Source organism: Lithobates pipiens, unplaced genomic scaffold (genome assembly GCF_037356315.1).
Source record: "Lithobates pipiens isolate NorthernLeopardFrog02 unplaced genomic scaffold, aLitPip1_a1.2 Scaffold_27, whole genome shotgun sequence".
Classification (NCBI taxonomy): domain Eukaryota; kingdom Metazoa; phylum Chordata; class Amphibia; order Anura; family Ranidae; genus Lithobates; species Lithobates pipiens.
The window spans coordinates 38,391,129-38,414,071 of record NW_027507788.1 but is presented as its reverse complement, the minus strand read 5'-3'; the positions used below and the strand labels follow the sequence as shown (position 1 = coordinate 38,414,071).

Here is a 22,943-nt window from a genome sequence, read left to right as displayed (position 1 = left end):
GGGGGCGCGCATGTAATCAGCACAGGGCCAATCAGCACTATCCAGACAGAGGGTCAGGGGTCATGCAGCCTCAGTCAGAAGAGAATGAAAACTCCTTCTACAAGCCTTAACCAGACACTGACAGAAGTCACAAGACTGCTATATACCGCCGATGAGAAAAAGGTATTTAGCAGTTTATATTTACTAAAATAATTGCATTTACATGTTCTGTATGCTGTGGAAGATATAGTAAATACAGAATCCTGGGTTGACTAACACTTTAAGCATACACCCGTGCGAGGGCCACGTTTGCATAGGTGTTCCATTCATTCCAGCACAGTCAGGCCCATTCATGTTAATTGGCACGCACACTATGAAAGTTTTACCTTAAAAACAAAAGCTACCCAGAGGCTTACCGTCACCGCTGACAGGGCTTCAAAACCCCACCCGGCCTTCCTTCCGCGTTTATAGCACTGGCCGTTTGAATGACCGAGCCATGACAAGATCACTCCTGCACATCCACAGGGGAGCCACGATAGTGACACAGCGTTCTAAAAGGAGTGGTATACTCAGTATGTCATCTCAGATTGCAGTGCACATGCGCCGGTGAGGTCACCGGCTGCAGAAATAGCCATCTCCTACCTCAACAGTGCACGCTTAGGAGATATACCTACAGGTAAGCCTCATTATAAGCTTACTTGTTAGGTACAAGTCAGCAGGTGGTGTTTACTACCGCTTTAGAAGTTCCATAAGTGATTTCAATTTATGGATTTTAATGAAAAAATGCAAAATTGAAAGTTTTTTTTTTTTTTTTTTCTTAATTTAACTTTATTTCCGCATCTTAAATAATGGTTAATACAGTGTTCGTGGAAAGTCACCTATGCATAGTCCATCAATAGGATAGGGCATCCTTGGTTTTTAGCCCCCATATTTACCATATACGGCAGAAGCTCCAGTCTAGGCAAACTTGCTAGTCATGCACTAAGAAATACATCATAAATAAGACAAAGTAAAATTGAAACATTAGAGATAGTGCTTTCCTTGGCATTTTTTTTGTGCTACAACATGTGTATTGGCACAAAATGATATAAAAAAAAAAAAAAAAAAAAAACCCACACACTTATTCTTAAACCTAACTCCAGGAATACTAGGACTTTAAATAGTTTGTTTGGGCCTAGCTCCGAGCACTGCTTCAATCAGTGACCACCCACTAGGGGCGCACGGGAGTCGGATGCATGGATTACAATGGGGGGGGTTAGGTTTTTTTTTTTTTTTTGAGGCACATCATTAGAGCCAGAGGCAAATAAGCAAACAAAAAAAAAAAAAAAAAACCCCACACACAAACCACACCTCAAGGCTTCCTGTGAATGGCTGAGCAGCACTCAGTCCAACCCCATTTTGTTCAGGAACAGAACAGAAGTCCCCATACCGCTGCTGAACACAGCACTGCATATCACATGTAACCGATACTACAGCTTGGCCCAAACTATTTAAAGTCATAGTATTCCTGGAGTTAGGCTTTACATTTAGGATTACATGACTAACCAATATAAAATATTCTTTAGAACATGGCATTAAATTCCAAAATTAAACAAAAAAAAAAAAAAAGGGAAGAAGTGCTGAATTTGTATCCTTAAATTCAGGATTGTATGAATACATAGACATTCCCCAAAAGGAATAGAAAGAAATAAACAATTTTCTTCAGGAGAAGAAGATCTGACGGAAGTCTTCACATCCCAAACATCAACTCCATGAGTGCTGAAAATGTAAAAACACCATTACTACTACTGTAATGTTTGAGTCAATGTTATTGAAAGAATTGATACATACTGGGCAGGCTATACTTGGGGACAGGTTTAAAAACTTTCTTCCTCCACTTTGTTTCAGAGTACAGTTTAATTGTTAGTGTGCCCAGGTGCATTAAAGCGGAACTCCAGGCAGATATAACATGACAAAATGAATGCAGCCCTATAGTCATTCATAAATACAAGCAGTGCAAGTTAACCGAATTTGACTATGTATAAGCTACTTGCAGTCCCTGCACAGCAGAGCTCACATTTGAGAGGAAGAATCAGCTCAAAGAGCCAGTTTAATTATTCTGACTCGGAAGTCCTCAAACTTTTTAAACATGGGGCCACTTCACTGTCCCTCAGACTGTGGGGGCCCGGACTCCTCGCCATCACAGCACCCCCCCCCATCAGACTACCCCCATCCATCACAGAGCACCCCGCCCCCAATCGATATTACACACTTTCATAAGATTGCAGCACTCACACTCCCCCTCACCTCCCTTATTAACGCAAGACACGAAACATGACAGGTTCGGACATTGGGTGGAATTTTTCATGTTACAGGCAGGTGAATGATTGGTTACTAGACAGCGGGGCGGTCACAGCAATCACTCGCTCCTTAACATGAAAAGTCCAGCCCTTCGTGCAGACCTGTCAAGTTTCCTGTCTTGTGTGAAAACGGGAGGAGGAAGAGGGAGAGTGCTGTGATCTTATGGAATGTGCAGTTTGTGGGCCTGGTAAATTCAACATGGCAGGCTGTAGTCTGAGGACCCCTGTTTTAACTGCTCCTCACCTAAATTACAATATTTGACTAAAGATTTTAACCCCCGACTTCTGATTAAGAACAAAGTATAAAATATAGGTAACCACCCCCCCCCCCCCAAAAAACATACTGTACCTGGTTTGTTCATGCTCCTTCGTAATATGCGCAGTAACTCATCTGACAGGCCATGCACCTCTGTGCGGAACTTTTTACGACCCTGGCATGTTAATTTCCACAGGCAAGATCGCCGGTGTCCATCAGCACAGACCCAACCTGAGATCTTCTCAAAGCTGCTGCTGAAACACAAATTGTGCCGGACAGTATTTTTCCAACCATCTGGAGCAGCACGGAAAAATGGAAAGTGTTCCCTGAAAAAGGAAAGAAAGCAGTAGAACACGTGTAGAGGCTGTAAACTAAAAACTCTGTGCCGTTTTTCCCCCTACTGACATATATGTGCTTGTGTCTAAACGTAATATATTACATACCAACTGAAGCCTCAGACCCAGTGCAGGGTATAGCAAAATCATAAGGGTTATAGGGCTAGTTATTTTCAGGTTAATCATCCCTCAGTCCAAGCTGAAAAGCCCCTTACTTTGCGAAAGTCTAGCTACATTGCACTCTGTGCAAAAGCAGCGGGCTCTCTGCATTGGTGCAACACACAATCTGGCAAATCAGACATAGGTATTCATTCATTTGGCAAATGCTTGTTCTCATAGTTAAACCCAAACCACCCCCCCCCCCCCACACACACATAACCTCCATATACACTATGGGGGTTTGGAATCCTTCCGGATCCCCCAAGAGGCATTCAGATATTCCCTGGATCAAAAAAAAAAAAAAAATGTATACAGTTATATTATTTGCAATTAGGAAACTACTACTTCCAGCAAGGACCTGTAAAACCATCCTTTGTCCATGGAGGGACAGGAAGTCTTTAAACTTTGGGTTATACTAATGTCGAATTCTCCTGCAGTTGGCAAAAAATAAAAAACTCCCCCACACACACACACTGGACATGCCCACGATAACCCCCCACTACCAGCAAGCCTCCATTTTTTTTGCCAGCGTCTTAGTAGAAGGGACATCTTTTCTTCAGCCCTGCTGTGGTAGAAAGGGGTTAACACTGTGGGGTTGAGGCGGAGGTCATCTTCTGGTTGAAGTTTGGGTGTGGTCTATGATCCCTTTCCTACCTAAGGTTTTTCGCCTTCCTCTGGAACAACCATAGGTTAGCATACCCCTACCTCCGGCCTCCTTTCCATTTTTTACGCTATCCTAGGACGACTATTCCAGATCACAGCCAGACTTCTTTTCTAAGCGGAGACCTCAACCTTAAGTAAAGGCAGCTGGAACAGCCAGCAACCGAATACAACAACTCCTTCCGCATCCATATAGGCATCACCTGATCAACTTGCGCGCTAATAGCCTCAAGCACGGCGGCAAGTCTGATACCTAGCCCCACCTCAGGATCAATACCCTGATCAGGATCATCATCTTAGGCCCATAGTACCATCAACAGCATCCACAAACCATGTGCTACTTCAAATACTCAGCTGAAGTTCTGCACAGACTAAGGAACATCAACACCACATTGCCATCTTCCATACAAAAAATACTTCAAAGAGAACAACTATTAAAAACCGGACGACATCTACTCGACCACTACAATTAGATTGCGCCTTGATTAACGCCAGGTCTGCAGTCAAACATAGACTGGAAGTACACGACTTCATCATCGAGAACAATGTAGACTGCCTCTTCATCACCGAAAGCTGGTTAACCTCTGACTGCAACACCATCCTCACCGAATTGGTGCCGGAAAACTACAGGATCCTAACCGAACACCGGATAGGGAAAAAAGGAGGAGGCCTAGCAGTGATCTTTAAAGGTCACCTTGATCTCACTAAACCATCAGCTCAGAACCCAGTGTCTTTTATGGAAACCCTGACGCTACATTTTCAACCAACACCCCATGACACCACTCATATTCTACTGTGCTACAGACCACCGGGACCAAAGTCCAATCTTCTTTCACCCCTCACGGAATCCTTTGCAATGCACACCCTAAAATTCAAAAATTTCCTGGCACTCGGAGATTTCAACCTTTGGGCAAACGAGCCTAAAGACCCCATCGCGACTGCCTGCATCAATCAACTAGAAGAACTGGGTCTACAGCAACTGATAAAGACTCCCACGCATGGGTCAGGACACACCCTGGACCTCATTTTCAAACAGAACATCGACGTCAACATACTCGACAACATAACTCTGCCATGGACGGATCACCACGCCATCAAATTCAAAATCGCTACCAACATCACCAACGCAAAACGGAAACCTGTAACAACGCACTGGACCAGATCGCATAAAAAACTGTACTCCGAAGCCTTCAAAACCACTCTGTCCAAAAAAATATCTACAATAACCTTAAACCACTCTACGGAGGAAACACTCAACTCCCTGAACAAGACATTACTGCAATCAGCAGACTCGGTAGCACCAAAACGCAGGGCTCTCATCAGGAAGAAAAATGCTGGATGGTTTAATAGCTCCCTCTCCGTACTAAAGCAAGAACGCAGAAGAGCGGAAAGAACATGGAGAAGAAATCCCACCGAGGAAAACCTATTTAAACTACAAAGGTCTGACAGAGAATTATCGGAAAGCAATCTTCAAAGCCAAAGAGGACCACTTCTCATATACAATCTCAACGGCCGCAAACCAACCACGGGAACTGTTTAAACTGGTTAATCAATCAATGAATCCGGTTTGTCTAGAACCCCCAGAAAGCGAATCCCAGGATTACTGTGACAAACTGTCGGATTTTTTCATCAATAAAGTCAAAACCATCAGGGAAACAATTTGTCAGAAGAAAACATCCAACCTCAGCCAGCAAAAACATAAAGAGGATGTCCGCACCAACATACCGCAACCGCCAAAATTTTCACTATCCCCAATTACCGTAGACACCGCAAAAAACATCATTAATAAACTGCGTGACAGTACCTCACCTATTGACATCATCCCCACAAAACTACTGAAAGAATGCTCCGACATCATGGCTCCAACCATAACCCACCTCATAAACCGATCATTCCACGAAGGGATTGTTCCCAGCATCCTCAAACAAGGCATTGTCAAACCTCTACTCAAGAAACCAAACCTGGACCCTCAGGATCCAAACAACCGTAGGCCGATTACAAGCCTCAACACCATTTCTAAGATCATGGAGAAAGCTGTAGTACATCAGCTACAACTTCACCTGGATACTCACAAACTCCTGGACCCGCTGCAATCAGGCTTCCGTCCGGGTCATGGAACAGAAACAGCTCTCCTCAAGATTTGGGATGACGCCCTCGAAGCAGCAGATGACGGAGAGCCGTGTCTCCTCGTACTGCTAGACCCAAGTGCAGCGTTTGATACAGTAGATCACAATACTCTACTCGTCCGCCTCACAGAAGTAGCCGGAGTCCAAGACATAGATCTCCATTGGTTCGCGTCCTTCCTAGGAAATCGGTCACAGACAGTGAAACTAGGAAAATTCCTCTCCGAAACTCGGGCAGTCACCTGCGGAGTCCCTCAAGGCTCTCCATTGTCACCCGTTCTCTTCAACATTTACATTCGCCCACTCCTTCAAATCATCAGATGCTCAGATCTCTGCTTCCACTCTTACGCTGACGACACACAACTTTATTTCCGGATCAATGGAAAAAAAGATCACCAACAACAACTTGAAAACTGCCTCAAATCAATAGAGGACTGGATGACCACCAACTCCCTCCAGCTGAACCAATCAAAGACAGAGCTTCTTATCTTACACCCAAATCATAAGCCCGCAACCAAAACCTCCTGGTCTCCACCAACCGTCTTTGGGCAGACTATCTCCCCAAAGACCAAAGCGAAGAGTCTCGGGGTTATTTTAGACGCACAAATGTCAATGGATGCGCAAATAGGATCTGTAGTCAGTCGATCTCACCATCTACTGCGCATGCTTCGCAGACTCATCCCTTTTATCCCAAAGAATGACAAAGCAGTGGTAGTTGGAACAATCATTAATTCAGGACTGGACTACGCAAACTCGCTTTACATAGGATTACCACAATATCAACTTGCGCGATTACAACTGATCCAAAACACGGCGGCAAGGCTGATAACAGGAAAAAAACCCTGGGAATCCATTTCTCCTTCACTGAGGAGCTTACATTGGCTAACCGTAAAAAATCGGATCACGTTCAAGACCCTTTGCCTCACCCACAAATGCGTGCATAGAGAAGCTCCGCAATACCTAATGGAGAAAATAAATCATTACACACCAAACCGCAGTCTTCGATCAGCCAACAAAAACCTCCTCCTTGTGCCCAAATCCCAGTATAAATCCAAGGGTGATCGGAGATTCGCTGTCCAAGGGCCTCTGCTATGGAATGCTCTACCAATCAACATCCGCCTGGAAGAAAATCACCTGGCTTTTAGGAAAAAACTCAAGACCTTCCTCTTTTAGCAGATGATCAAAGCTCGCCACAGCGCCTAGAGGCGATTCAGTTCGCATTGTGCGCTATATAAGTATTTCATTCATTCATTCGTTCATACCCTACACGGTTGAGGAACCATCTCCTTTCGGCTTGCAAAAAGCGAAGTGGAACTTCAATCCGATCTGCTGCCCCCTAACAGCTTTCCAGGCCTCGCCTCTTACCCTGAGTCTTACTGCCATGTGGTTGCAACATGTCCGATTCTATACATGGGGAGAAAGGGACAGTCCTGCTGTACTGGAGGCCCCGACTTATACTGTGAAGGCTGCTGGCAGTGTACCTACTGATTTGTCAACATCTGCAGCCTGGAATCTTGTTATTCTCTGCCGCCTGTCCTCCAAGTCTTCTTTGCTTTCATCGGGAGCATCTGGATCCTTTTTTTTGGCCAAGGTTTTTAGAACGAACGATCATGCCTTTATGGACTTTATGACCCATATCGCTTAGTTATTTTCTGACTCCTATTGCAGAGGCCAAAGCCAAACCCTCATGCCCTCTCTTGCAGATTCCACATAGGATTTGCCCATGGCCTTGGTGAATATGGAGACATCGGCCTCAGAGATTGATATGATCTCATTCAGAATTGCACTTGTACTTGACTGAAGGGGTCAGTCGCAGTCTACTGCTATTGGTCCAAAATGATAGCATAAAGTTTCGGTACTAATCGATGAAGTGCGCACCACTCTGAAACCAGTGGGCTGGCCAGCTGTTACTATGGTTTCGAGTCTTGGAGCTGTTTAACTCCTATGGCAAAGACTACCTTTCTACCCATTTTGTAAGCCTTTACCGTTTGGTGGGAATTGTGTTCAGTAGTCATCCATTGCCATTATGGATGAAAGTGTAATTAAACTCTAAAAATTACTAGGAGATAGGGCTTTATCCGGGGGTTTTTTTTTTTTTTTTTTAGCCCGAAAGGTTAAAAATCTTCCTATATCACTCAATGGACCCCAAGAATTTTACAGCGAATACAAAAATCCTACTAAATTGTCCAAGGAAGAGCAATGCCTCCATTTTTGTTTTAGAACAAGAGCATTAGTTAGCCTGTACATACACACAGTGATATATACTTTCATGTATAAAATATTGTAAAGCCTTGTTTAACTATACTGGTATCCCAACTAGAATTGGATATTCAGTAATAGAAAAAACAAACACACACACACACACACACGTCCCATTATCAGCTCACCTAACAAAGCTGTAAATCTGTTGCACATTTAGACTTCCATCCTCACTGTTCCTTAGTGCCAGGGATATTAAGTTGCAATAATTGATTGGAGGCCGGGGCCACTTTTCATATGGAGATAGACTTCGCCGTACACGCACCTTCCTGCCATGACACCTTGGGACATGGAGCGAAGACGATATGGGTGTATAGGGGGAATCACCTTCAGCATACTGTAGTAGGGAGAACATGTTTTAAAGTGATGCATAAATATTTTAAAGCAGTTAAAAATAAAAATTACATTCCAATTGTTTCGAGTTTCTCCTACCATTGGGGCTACCAATTTTGGTCCTGCAAAAGCAACCTTTTGCAGGGTGGTTTGCCAATGTATAATAAATCGGTCTTCTGGGATGACACAATCCCGGCAAAAACCCCAAAAGGATAATCTAGTACACTGTATAGGAAGGAAAAACATTTTTTTTTCAAAACCCTTGCTTAAAGCATGTATGCTAAACGCAAATTAAAGTACAAACACAGCAGTTACAAACTTCAGGGGGGCGTGACCGGATGTGTAAGGTGTAAGGTGGAGTGAGGGATGTGAGACGCCGTGTGTTACCTCCTCCTGAGCCCCATGAGGAGAGTGTGGCGTGCTTGATGTTGTGGCTGGACGCACGGTGAGGAGGGTCGGAGTTACTTGTTGAAGCCGGACGGGAGGAGAGATGATGATATACGTCCGCATTACGGAGCCGAGCTAAGCCGAGCCCTCGGGGAGCAGCGTTCACTTCCGGGTCCCGAGTCCCTGACGGAAACGACCGAGGACACACGAGGACTCACGAGCACCCCCCAGCGCCGACCGCATCAGAGCCACCGAACCTTGCTGACTCTCGCTGAACAACGCTACATACAGCTGACAACAAGTGGCTCTCCCCGCCCGCCCGCAAGCCGAGACAGAAGGAGGGAGGTAAGCGGTGGTGTGCGGGGGGGAGAAGAAGATAGAGGAATGAGGTGTGGCAAAACAACGCTGCGGACATAGTAGACATTGTGGTGTCTGAAATCAGGCAAAAGTTAACAGGAGAAGTGCTGGCTGGGGGTGAGGAGGTCCCTGAGCGTTTTTCTTTTTTTTTTCCTCTCCCCTCCCCTCCCTGGAATACATTGCTTTGCATCACCCTGTATTGCTCACCAGGACGTATTGCCTACCAAGATGAACGAATGGTAATCAAGCGGTGTATGCAATTAATTACCTGCTGTAAAGGCAAGAGTTGGTGGCTAGTGAAGCCAGGAAAACTGTGACGCTGGAGTTGAATATCTGTGGAATTGCTATAAGGCAAGACCGCTGGTGATTTATTAAGGGATGGTGGCAGTCCTGAAAAACTAACTGATTTTCTGAATTAGTGCATGTGAAAAAACACCAGCTGTGAAGTGAAAAAGCAGGGATTTAAATGCGATTCATGAAGTGTACGCTGGAGAGCTGGGTATAAGATATTGCTAACACTGTACTAAACCTCTGAATGAGTGATGGTGGAGGACGGCTGTGTCACAAGGTTAATAAAGTGTTAAAAGCAAAATTCAGGACTGATTTGAAGATCGGATGGGAATAAGATAAATAGAGAAGGAAATACCCAAAGAGAGGGGGGAGGAAAGTGGCGAGAAGGGGGAAAAGGAAAGAAAGAAAGATGCAACATCTGCGCTCGGCCAAGGAGAGGGGGGAAAAAAAACATGCAACAGTCTGCCACGGCAGCTAAATTGGAACAATTCGCTCATAACCCTGCACAATCATCTCAGACCCCTCCAAAAAAGGGGCAGACTAAGGGACAACAAGGGATACTGCCTGAAAGGAAAAGCACGGGACATGTTAATACTAATATTAACACGCAGGCAGGTGCAGTGGCAAAATGTTCAGTTAATAAGAATCCGGGTGCAGGGGAAATGAATTTAGAGAATTTAGAGACTATAACAGGTGACCCCCTTCCGTTGGAAAAAGAGCCTACTATTAAGGATGTGTTAATGGCCGTAAATGCATGCAACATCTCACTGAAGGAATTGTGTACTCAAATGAAGGGAGTGAAGGATGACCTGCTGGTGGTAAGGCAAGATTTACAGAAAGTGGTGGAGAGGACGGTAGAACTTGAAACAAGGACCAGTAGGCTAGAAGATGATACAACCTTCCTAACTAAAGAGCTAGAAACTTTGAAGGAGCAGTTTACAGGATACACAATAAAAATGGACGATATGGAAAACAGACTTCGGTGGGACAATGTGCGTGTAGTGGGTCTCCCTGAAAAAAGCGAGGGTGTAAATCCCGCTGAGTTCATGGAACACTTATTAATTGATATGTTTGGAAGGGACACATTCTCAACAATGTTCTCTATAGAAAGGGCGCACAGAGTGCCTTTTAGAGCTCCACCTGAGGGAAGTCGCCCTAGGCCATTATTGATGAAATTATTAAATTATAAAGATAAAGTGGTGTTGTTACGGAAAGCAAGGGAAATGGGGAATAGGTTATATAAGGGGGTTAGAATCTCACTATATGCCGATTTTTCCCCAGAACTTCAGAGAAAAAGGGCGGAGTTTTTTCAGGTGAAGCGTAGGCTACAGAAACTTAGATTGACGTACGCTCTTCTTTATCCTGCAAAGTTACGGATTAATGCATTGGGGTATACCCAGGTTTTGGTTCTCCAATGGAAGTGGAAAAATGGATAGAAGAAAATAAAGAAAAATTTTAGACGTTGGGGTTCTCGGTAGTAAGAGGGCCAGGAGGTTAGAATGAGTTGGGGGGATGAAGTATGTGTGTTTTCTTTTTTTTTTGTGTGTAGTATGGGAGGGGGGCGGGAGGGAGGTAATACACGGCGTGTGTAACAGGAGTGGGTGCCGAATAGGTCGTGAAGAGAGTGGTATAAGGTCACTAATAGCCCCTAGGGTAACACCTAGGAAGGTGGGGGAGGGGTGGGAGGGAGGTGGAACGGGGGGGGAGGGGGGGAAAATATGGGGGAGGTTGAAGGGGAAAAAAAAATATGTTTGCACTAATAAATGGGGTGCAGGAAATAACTCAAATTAAGAAAGGACACAAAATATGGGGTGGTAAAACTTGGGGTGGTAAAAAACAAGGAAAATTTATTAGGTATAAGGGGGTAAATGGTATTAAACAGTTATATAGAATAATCTACACTAAGAGACACATAATATACGAGAAGTTAATAAAAGAAGGCAAGGGGGAGTTGGGGGGCACTGGGAGACAAGTGGATCTCAATAGTATCCTCAGCAGATTGGTTATCCTGCTCTCTTTTTTACCTGCTCTATTGTTTGTCTTTATTTGCTTATGGTTATGCAGGATGGAAAAATTAAGATAGGCTCCTGGAACGTGAGGGGCCTGGGGACGCAGGTGAAACAAAAAGCTGTGTTATCTATGTTGGAGGGATGTGGAGTAGAGTTGTTCTGCCTGCAGGAGACCCATTTAAATAGAGATACAATATACCGGTTGCAGTGTAGAAAATATCAATTTCAATACCACTCTGTTTATTCGACATATAGTAGAGGGGTGAGTGTCTTGGTAAAAACGGGGGTGAATTTTGTATGTAAACGGGTCAGCCTGGATGAAAAGGGCAGATATATTTTCTTACATTGCTTAATAGAAAATAGAGAATGTATGTTGGCAAATATCTACATCCCTCCACCATTTAAAATGGAAGTGCTCTTTAAATTACAGGAATTCTTAGTGGGGATAGATGGGGTTCCTGTAATAATAGTAGGGGACTTCAACACGGTCCTGGATATTAAAATTGATAGATTCCCAGAAAAAATACTGGCAGAACCAGCTGGGCAGGGGAGGATGGGTCAGTACCTGGAAGAAGTAGGACTACTGGATTTATGGAGAACTGGGAACCCGGGAGCCCGGCAGTATAGTTGTCACTCGGTCACGCATGCTACACTATCCAGGATTGATATGATACTGGGGAATGACCTGGCCTTACAAATGGTGGAAAAGATTGAATACCAGCCCAGGGGGATCTCAGATCATTCCCCAGTAACAGCAGTATTAAAAATGAGAGAACGAAAGGTTCAAAGGATGTGGAAAGTGAACCCGCTCTGGTTGGAACTGATAAAAAAAGAGACAGAAGAACGCCCTGAGAGAATTCAGTGGGAACTAAAAGAATTTCTAAAATATAACCGGGGCACAGTAACATCAGGGATCCTATGGGACACTCTGAAAGCTTTTGTGAGGGGTCTCCTGATCCAATCAATAGCAAAAATAAATAGAAAGTCTAGGGAGCAGGAGGTACAAAAAGGGAGAGAAGTGTTAGAGGCTGAAAGAGATTTTATTAGTGACCCCATCCAGGGCAAAGAAAAAATCTGGGTAGATAAACAAGAAGAACTTAGGCTAATAACCCTGAAGAAAGCAGAGATACAACATATGTTCCAACGGCAAGCCTCCTTTGCTGAGGGGGAAAGCGTGGGAAAAATGCTAGCACAACTGGTGAAGAATAACACGGGTTCCTCCTCAATATCGGCGATTAGGATTCCTGAGGGTGAGGTTACAACGGAAACTGGGAGTATATGCCAAGTATTTGAAGGATATTATAAAAAATTATATACTGCACAGAAAGTGGGGATGGAGGAGCAAATGGAAACATTTCTAGGTCAATTAGAGGTACCATGTTTGAAACAAGAAGAGAGAGAAGAACTGGAAGCCCCAATAACTTTAAAAGAACTTCAGGAAGCAGTTGCGAGTATGCCAAATCAGAAGTCGCCAGGGCCGGATGGGCTACCGATTGAAGTTTATAAAAATTTTGGCGAGATACTGCTTCCTGAACTCCTTGAGATGTTAAGAGGAGCATGTGGGGAGGGTAAATTGCCACCATCAATGATGGAGGCGGTTATAATCCTGTTGTATAAAGAAGGAAAGGACGCCCTAGATGTTGCAGCGTATAGACCAATCTCTCTCTTGTGTACCGATACAAAGATACTGGCTAAGGTATTAGCGAATAGGCTTAATCGAGTTATAGCAAGATTAGTCCATATGGACCAAACAGGGTTCATAGCTAACAGGTCAACGAGTATAAATATTAGAAGAGCTTTTTTGAATTTGCAGATCCCAATGGATAATGATACTCCGGGTGCAGTAGTGGCATTGGATGTAAGGAAAGCATTTGATAGCGTAGAATGGGGATATATATGGAAAGTCTTGGAGAAATTTGGCATGGGTCCCTCCTTCATAGGTTGGATTAGGATGCTATATGATAAACCTAGTGCGAGACTAAAAATTAACAATGAGTTATCCGGGAAAATAGAGCTGGGGAGAGGGACTAGGCAGGGGTGTCCATTATCGCCCCTGCTCTTTGCGTTGGCTATAGAGCCCTTGGCATGTGCAATTAGAGCAAACCGGGAGATAGTCGGTTTTGTAAGAAAAACTGGAGAGGAAAAAATCTCACTTTATGCAGATGATATCCTATTGTTTCTGGGGGATATGAGGTACTCATTACCAAGGGCAATGGGATTAGTGCAAAGGTTTGGAGGTTTCTCAGGGCTGGAGATTAGTTGGGAAAAGTCGGAATGTCTCCGTCTGGACCCAACTGATCAGCAAACGGCCCTGGGAACCCCCCAAATGCCAATAGTGGACAAGTTGAAATACCTGGGAGTAACCTTGACAAGGGATCCTAAGCAATTTATAAGTTATAATTTAGTCCCATTATTGGTTAAGTTCAAACAAAAAATTGCTATATGGAAGCGAATGCCTCTCTCGGTGGCTGGTAGATGTAATCTGATAAAAATGATATGGATGCCCCAACTTTTATATATATTGCATAATGCCCCAACATGGATCAATAGAAGTTGGTTTAATAAAATCGAGATGTTGTTTAGGGAGTTAATATGGAAGGGAGGACAGGCTAGATTGAGGTTGCGGATGCTCCAGCTACCGGGAGAGGAAGGAGGATTCGCAGTCCCCTATCCGGAGTGCTACTTCTGGGCGTCCCAATTACAACAGCTAGGGGGGATTGATGAGATGAACGGAGGAACCCCAAATGGGAGATTAGTACTAACAGGCTCCCCACATAGCAAGCTGATTGAGACCCTGGAAGCGGACTCATTCCAGTGTAGATGTCCTACAGTAAAAATGATGTTAAAGCTATGGGATATAGTTAAAAAAAAAATGGGATATAGTAAAATAACAAAGTATACACCTCTTTGGAACAATAAGAAGCTACAGGAAATATGGCGGGTTGGAAAAATTTTAGAATGGGAAAAATGCGGTATTGTAAGACTTAGCCATTTATATGGCGGCAGGGGTATTAAATCTTTTGATCAACTGCAAAAAGAATTTAAGATATCACAAAACTCATTCTATGCTTATATACAAGTGAGGCATGCCTTAAAGACCCAGTTTGGAAATGTATCATTAACATGGGAAGAACTGCCCTTGCTATATCCAGTAGCACAAGTAGGACCCACTAAAGGATTAATATCTAAATTCTATGCCCAGCTGAGTGAACAGACTAACAGCGAGAGGAAAGGGAGGGTTGAGAAGGGGAAATGGGAGCATGATCTAGGCAATATAACACGGGCACAGTGGAAAAATATTCTATCAGCATGCCCAAAGGTCTCGGTTTCTCCTCCCCATAGGATTTCCCATCTGATGGTAATTAACAGAGCATATTATACTCCCCAGAAATTATTTAGATTTGGTAAGAGAACAGATGACCGTTGCCCCAGGTGTGGGGGGTCAGGGAATTTAATACATATGCTCTGGAAATGTCCCAAATTATTCAGATACTGGGAAGGAGTGGCAGAGACAATAAGTAGGGCCTTTGGGACCGTGATAGAATTAAACCCCATAGTGTGTATTTTAGGATATAGAAATGAGGAAGTAGAGAGAAAGGGAGTAACAACGGTAATTCTAAGATGTCTATTCCAAGCCAGAAGAATGATTGCTAGGAGATGGCAATCAAATCTAGCCCCCACAGTAGAGGATTGGATGAGTGCTGTAAATGAATATCTATGTAAGGAGAGAGAAGTATACGCAAAACGAAATAACTTAAAAGAGTTCAATAGAAATTGGAGAGATTGGATAGAAGAGATGCACACCCCAGTTTAAATCACGATAGGAAAAGGAAGAAGAGAGGGGGAGGGGGGATGGGTATTGGGAGAGAGCAGGGTAGAGGACATTAAAGGTATGGGAAGCAGTATAACATATTCACGATACATGGTAGGATAAAAGCACAAATACATATAGAAGAGAGGGGGAGGGGGGATGGGTAGTGGGAGGGAGCTGGGTAGAGGACATTAATGGTACGGGAAGCATTATAACATATTCACGACACATGGTAGGATAAAAGCACAAAGATATATACTGGAGGGGAGGGGGGGGGGGGGTTTGTATTGATATAAAAAAAAAAAAAAAAAAAAAAAAAAAAGTACAAACACAAAGCAACTAATCGGGGTCCGTTAGGTTGCCAAATTAACCCAGACTTTGCCTTTTGTATTGACTGTAGGTCAGATGACCAGACTTTTGCCAGCAATTCTATAATTCTCAGCAGCCATGTATGCTCTAAGGTTTCTTAGCAATAGGAATTTAGAGGTAGACAGCCTTTATTCTAATAATGAGCCAACCACTGCACAAGTGAATTTTAATGGAGCCATGAATGCATTGGGCAATGCAGTAGAAAAGCGGGTGAAAACTGGGTGGGGTATTTGCACTTTATAACATTACATCAATGATAAAATTATAAGAAGTTTACGATAGGAGGTAACACCACAGGATGGATTGGATGATCCAGGTTCAATGCCAGAGTGGTTGGATTTTTTTTAATGGGGTAGGTTTTAAATTGGAGGACCTTATACTTCAGAGGAAAAAAAAAAATCAAAGATTAGAAAAGATTAATAAAAGATTTTGCACGTAGGAGGTGTAAGGCCTGTCGGGAGTTTAATAGACCGATTAGAGGCCTTGATATGTTTAAATCAAACTCTAATAACAAGAGTTATGATATTAGGCAGTTCATCACCTGCAACACTACTCATGTGGTATACGTCTAAGCCCCCGTACACACGGTCGGAGAATCCGTTGGAATGTGTCCTATCGAACCCTGTTGTCGGATAATCCGACTGTGTTGTATTCATCGGACTGTTTCCGTCGGAATATCCGTCGGACCAAATTTTCCAACTTGTTGGAAATATTTTCCGACAAACTGGTCCGATAGGACATACTCCGATCATGTGTAGAGAATTCCGATCGGACAAAGTGCCACGCATGCTCAGATCAAATTCCTACATCAAAGCTATTGGCTACTAGCCTGAACGTAGTCCCATCGTAACGAAATTACGTCATCACGTTCTGAAAGATCGGATTTTTCGACAACTTTGTCCGACCGTGTGTATGCAACAGTTTCGGACACAATCCGAAGGATTTGGTTGGCAGAATGTCCGACCGTGTGTACGGGGGCTTAGAATACCCATATGGGTGTTGAGGGTGAGAATAGCTCAACATATCTACAACAAAGATTGGTTTCAAAGACCACAAGGTCTCTTTACATTTTAAATTAAAGCACAACCAAGACCTCTCTGGACTTAAAATTTTGGGGCATTGAGGGTCTTAAACCATCATAGAGAGGATCAAATATTGTGAGGGATCTTGCTCACAGATACTCTCTCACCAAGAGGCCTCAATATAAAAATTGGACACGAATGGTTTCATTACGCGTTGCTAAACAATATAGGATTATTAATACCTTTTCCTCTTCCAGAAAATTTACCGTATTTATCGGCGTATAACACGCACCCCAAGTTTAGAAGGGAAATTTAAGGGGAAAAAAAAATAAATAAATAAATAAAATAAAAAAACTTAAAAATTGAAATGCCCATCAATGCAGCCTCATCAGTGTCCATCTGAAGCCTTGTCAGTGTCATTTACAGCCTTGTCATGCAGCCTGTGCATTGTTGACCCCTCAGTGTTAGGTTTTATTTTTTAAAATGGCGCTGCTGAGATGTCCTGTGTATCTTGGCGGCGCTCCCGGTAGTTCTCGGCTGCCTTCGGCGGCTTGAAGCCCGCCTTTGGCCATACTCGGCGGCTTGAAGCCCGCCTTCGGGCCCAGAAATCGCAGAGGATCGGCGTATAACACGCACCCGTGATTTTCCCCCGATTTTAAAGGGGAAAAAAGTGCGTGTTATACGCCGATAAATACGGTAGTTTAACATTACATTTTTTATACAATTTTGGTCATAGTTTTATTTTTAGTTATTTTTTGCACACAACTGAAGTTAGTTGCAGCGATGCAGGTTATCACATTATTGTGTAGGCTTTAACAAGCTTTGGCACCACAATGATGCATAATTTTTTGCTATGCGATTGTGGCTGAGACCTTTACATACTCGCAATACCACTAGATCACAGTAGCATAGATGTGAATTAACCAATAATTTTGGTTATGGCAATATGTTGATGTACTAAAATATGCAATTTTTTTTGTATATGCGACTCTATAGAGTTTCAATACCATTATATTGAAGCAGTTTAGATGTGTTTTCAGAATCGCAACATGTCAAGGTCCATTTATTTTGAGCTATATGCAATTGCATGCGATTTAAGAAATATTAATAACTATAATCGTACTAACTGCACCAAAAATATTTTGAATGGAATGTTTTTAGACATGTGCTATATAGCAAGTTGTGATTATTATAGAAGTCCAGAACGCGGAGCTTCAATTCAACATTAGTCATATAACAGTTCAATTATAGATAGTGATATTGAGGAACCTCACATTTCAGTGTGCACGGAAAAGCACACCACACCCCAGTGCTTTCAATCTGCTTACCAGAAAGACATGAAAGATACACAGTATGATCATGTATCACAGGGAACCAAGTGGTGTCACATTCCAAATTTTTGAAGAACGACTATAGGAGATTCCAATTTTTTTTTTTTATTCTAAAAGCCTGTGGCGTGCAAAACACACCCAAAAACTTCCACCCAGTGCCAAAAAAAGTGCACACACATCAAGAGTGAACACAAAAACGTGCAACGGGTGTCCTACTGTCCTCCACTAGGAAGGACCTTACCCTGATCCCCCGGGGCGTTAGGCTCCAGACAGAGACTGAGGTACCATACATGGCCCATCTGGCCGAAACCCGACGACCGCCTTTCTCTGGAAGGTCTGCCGAAACAGACCCACCCAGGTACTAGGGTAGAGGCTCCCCCGAAGGGAGACCCCCAAAGAGGGCGAACCAAGCCAGAAGGCCTATGTCCACCCTCCCACAAGACTTTCAGGGTTGGCCCGAGGACCGACACCCTACTCGCCAAACGTGCCATGACACACGACACTCAAAAATAAAGTGCGGAAAGGGATAGTGAAGAAGGAGAGCGAAAAGGTGGCCATTGTGTAATACAATGACCAGGCCCTCCGGCTATAGAGATTCCAAATTCACCAATCACATGTAATCATCAGAACTCCCAAGAAAAACTGAATGGGATATCCATTCACCAAGAAGTTACCCAAAAGGAAGGAAAAGGCAATAATAGTGAAGCCCGTAAGGTAGAAAAATGCAATCTTTATTGTAGTCTACTTACAGGAATAAAAGACAGACATCATGATGTATAAATTTCCGCGGCTATCAGCGTACTTGCATCGGCCAAGCCTCACATGTTTCATCCCAGAAGGAAATCATCAGAGATGCCTCTGAATTGAAGCGCTGCATTCTGGACTTTTATTTTTATTGTTTGATGAACCAACATACTGTGCTGGCTGCTTCTCCTTTTGTTTCATTTTAGTTAGCGCAGATCACCCTGTTTTTGCGATCATTATAGGTCACCTCAGTACGAATAAATAATCTATGATGATTTTATTGTTGTAATGAATGTGTTTAACATATTATATTTTAATCTATGGGTGGGTATAATATTATATATTTCATTTATAGTTGCCTCCCAGGTGTAAACATTGAGTATAAATATTCCTTTTTTGTACTAAGCAATACTTCCAACACCGATTAATTGGTGGGCAGTATTGTTTTAACCATGTAGATAAAACGTATGTAGTATTACATGATTTCTAATTCAATGCCATTTTATTTAATTTAACATTTTCTGAATTGCTATGAAGTGATTGCGCTGCTAAAGTAGTTTTGCATGTTGGAAGCTTTGAAACATATGGACAATGTGCAAATGGGTTTATGTGCGTTTTAGGGTTAAGAATGCTGACTATGTGATTAAGATACAGATTAAGAAGCGGGATTCACTGCCTGTCCAGTGGGAGTGGACATCTGTCCCATGTTCTGCATTGGCTATGGCAGGGTGCTTGAATAGTGGGAGAAGTTAGCTTCATTCCAACCACCTGGAAGGTTTGCGCGCCCATTCTGTTTATATTGTGTCGGCTTACTGTGAAGATCACGCCCTTTGACAGAGTCGGAAGTGACGAAATATGTCAGGTGCGTGATCTCCTCGATAGCCGGAAGGGACGTTTGCAGGTCACCGTCAGCTGAAGTAACCAACTTAGCGTGGTGGTCCCCGTTGATGCAGATGCTAACAGACGGTGGCACTAGTACGGTTCGCATTTATGCTCTTTATATTATCTTACGTATTGTAATGGAGGTTTGTAAGATCTGTATATAATTGTATTCTATATGTATTGCACACTCCCCTCACTGTGCACATGGCACTAATAATGTTTTTAGTACATTTGCATTCTTTCGAATCCTGATTAGAATTAGTCTGCCTATGATACGCCGCTTGTTACCATAACCGTACAATTATAATATTAATGTGATGCCTATGTAATCATGTGTATAAATACCTTCAATTGTGTCATAATAAAGCAGAACAGTTATTTGGAAAGATGCTGAGCGTATCTTCTGCAGTAGTTATTAATTTGGAACCACTAACCAATATGAGTTGCCCATCTATAAAATGTCTGAGGAAGGTGGAGAGCTTTGCCTAGGAGGGGTTTTACAGGTGACCACGCGTATCCGAAACGATCCAGGAATTTCTGATATATCAGCTGGCTGAGGTAAGCCTTTTGCTTACATTTGAGTTATCAGACTTCCTTGATTGGTAAGGCATTTTTGGGACAAAGGGTACCTATTTTTCTCCCCTTAATTGAACTGTATTGATTGGTGGTTATATGTTGTCACTGTCTATCGGAGTGCTATAGATAAGAAAGGGTAGAATAGTGCTGTTCATAGGTATATGTAGTACATCTGCTAAATAAACTAGTTTAGAGGCAAGAGGGTATAGGCACATGCAGAGAAGACTGGCCAGTCATTATAGGCATTAAGTAAGGGAATGAAGGGTAAGAGACCCTCAAAAAAGCAGAGCGCTATATATGAACCAAAGGTGCAGTTCCGCCTATACTGAGCCCTTAGATGTTTCCCACGTGGTGACAAGCCTGGTGATAGGTGCATGAATTGATGAACTTTTTCCACCTTAAGAAAAATTGTTGTTTTTTCCCCCTCACCTTAAACCACTGTAAAGAACTTCATTAATTGTTTATTTATCCAAGTATTTTTTGTGTATAAGGCACTGTATATAAACATGTCAGATATTCAGTTTGACATGAGCGCTGCTATTAGGGCCGGTTCACACTGCGAGCCGCGGCGAGGCGTCTCCGACTTCCTCGCCGCGACTTGCAGGGGGGGTGAGCGGCGACTTGCAGAGGACTTCTGCATAGAAGTCAATGCAAGTCGCCCCCGAAGTCGCCCCGAAGTAGTACAGGAACCTTTTTTCTGAGTCGGAGCGACTCGAGTCGCTCCTCTCAGAACGGTTCCATTGTACTCAATGGGGACGACTTGCGGGAGCGAGGCGAGGCGAGCCGTGTCGCCTCGCCTCGCAGTGTGAACCGGCCCTTATGGGGAAAAAAAAAAAAAAAACGCACTATTTTTATCAATTGTTTATAAATATAGAGAAGAGATAAAGCAGTTTTGGAAACCATCCTTCCTATCCATGAGATGGCATAGGTATTCCCTTTTCAGAGGTTTTGAAATATTTTAGTAAATAAAAAGGAGTAAGCTACATCCATATATAAAGTTTTTGCATTTAAAGTCAGTAAAAATGTTGGTGTATGCGTGTTTAATATGCAAATAATAAAAGCAAAAAAAAATTCTAGAATGTAATTGTGAATGGTTCTCCAGCTTTATACTCCAGTATTCGACAACTTGGTAACCAACCTATTACTTATTTTTTTTCTCCCAGATGTTCCCAATTACATATGGTTGAATTACATATCCTTGGGAAAAAAAAACAAAAAAAAAAACAACACTATGTTAGACTTACCGGTAATGGTATTTCTACGAACCTTCCAGGACGGCACACAATAAGAGATGAAGGCTCCTCCCTACAGGAAACACAATCACTTGACAGCTTTGTTAGAAGTCCCCACCCTTCCCATTGAACCTCAGTATGTAATAAATTAATCCTGAACTGGTTCACAAGGAGCATTGCTCTACATAGGTACTTACCAACTAGCATTTAGCTTATCTTTTCCCTCCACATAGGGCGGGAAGTAGGCCTTCTGGAAGGCTCGAAGAAATACCATTACCGGTAAGTCTAACCTAGGTTTTCTCCTATCACCTTCCATGACGGCACACCTGAGAGGATAATCAAGTAAACACAGGTTTACCTTCAGGGTAGGGCCACATCTTGTAAGACCTTCCGACTGAAAGCCAAGTCTTGCTGTGACAACACTTCCACACGGTAGTGCTTTAGGAACGCATCATGACTAGATCAGGTGGCCCCACTGTGGATTTGTTCCCAGGAGGCCCCTGCTTTCTCAGCCCAGGACATTGCTAGTGACCTGGTTGAATGAGTTTTAACTTTTGCTGGTACTCCAGAACTTTCATATGCTACAGAGATAGCTTCTCTGATCCATCTAGAAACTCAGGCTTTAGAACAGGAGTAGGGAACCTCTGCTCTCCAGCTGTTTTGAAACGACAAGTCCCAGGAGACATTGCATGACCCCAACAATCACAGGCAGGACTCCAGGAGGCAGAGGCATGATGGGATTTGTAGTTTCAAAACAGCTGGAGAGCTGAGGTTCCCTACCCCTGCTTTAGAAGCTTGAAGCCCCTTCCTAGACCCAGCAGGTGACTGGACCTCCTAAAACTCTTTGTTCTTTCTAGATAGCTAAGAAGACATCTGCATACATTTAGACAATGAAATCTCTTTTCGGTTTCATTTTTTGGTTTATCACAGAAGGACGGCAATATTATGTCTTGCGTCCTATGAAATAAAGATGCTACCTTTGGTATATACAAGGACCTGCCCTAAGGGTGACCCTATCTGGATGTACCAATAGGAAGGGTTCCTTCATGGAGAGCCCTTGCAGGTCCCCGACCCTCCTGGCCGTAGCTACTGCTAACAAAAATGATAACGTTAAGGTATGAAACCTCTTCTATAGGTTCAAAAGGGTATTTAGATAACGCCTCCAATACCCTTGTTAGGTCCAATGGAGGGAAACTACTTTTGGCGACAAGGGAAATCCTTTCCCTGGCCAACAGAAAACATTTGAGGAGGTTTTCTTTTGCCAACCTTATATCGCGGTAGACAGAGAAGGCTTCTATCTGAACCCGAAGGGTGCTGACCACTAGGGCTAGGTCTACTGCATCCTGGAGAAACTCCAGGATAACTGGAACAGCGGTGGAGGTTTTCTGCCTTTCTTTACCCCAGGAACAGAAGGTCTTCCACAATTTAGAATAAATCTTTTTAGTCACTGGTTTTCTACTCAGGATGAGAGTATTTATTACTCTCTGAG

General features: G+C 43.2%; 1 protein-coding gene across 1 annotated transcript in view; it reads right to left on the bottom strand.

Annotated features, from left to right (window-relative positions):
* Positions 1-817: 817 nt before the first annotated feature.
* The window catches only part of FOXR1 (forkhead box R1), a 39,082-nt gene continuing 16,956 nt past the window's right edge, over positions 818-22,943 (bottom strand). Inside the window, exons 4-6 of the mRNA XM_077456825.1 lie at positions 8,239-8,447; positions 2,668-2,900; positions 818-1,737 (exon numbers count right to left, since the gene is read on the bottom strand). Of these exons, the coding sequence (XP_077312951.1) occupies positions 1,709-1,737; positions 2,668-2,900; positions 8,239-8,447 (471 nt within the window). The 3' untranslated portion in view covers positions 818-1,708. The remainder of the gene's footprint in view (positions 1,738-2,667; positions 2,901-8,238; positions 8,448-22,943) is intronic.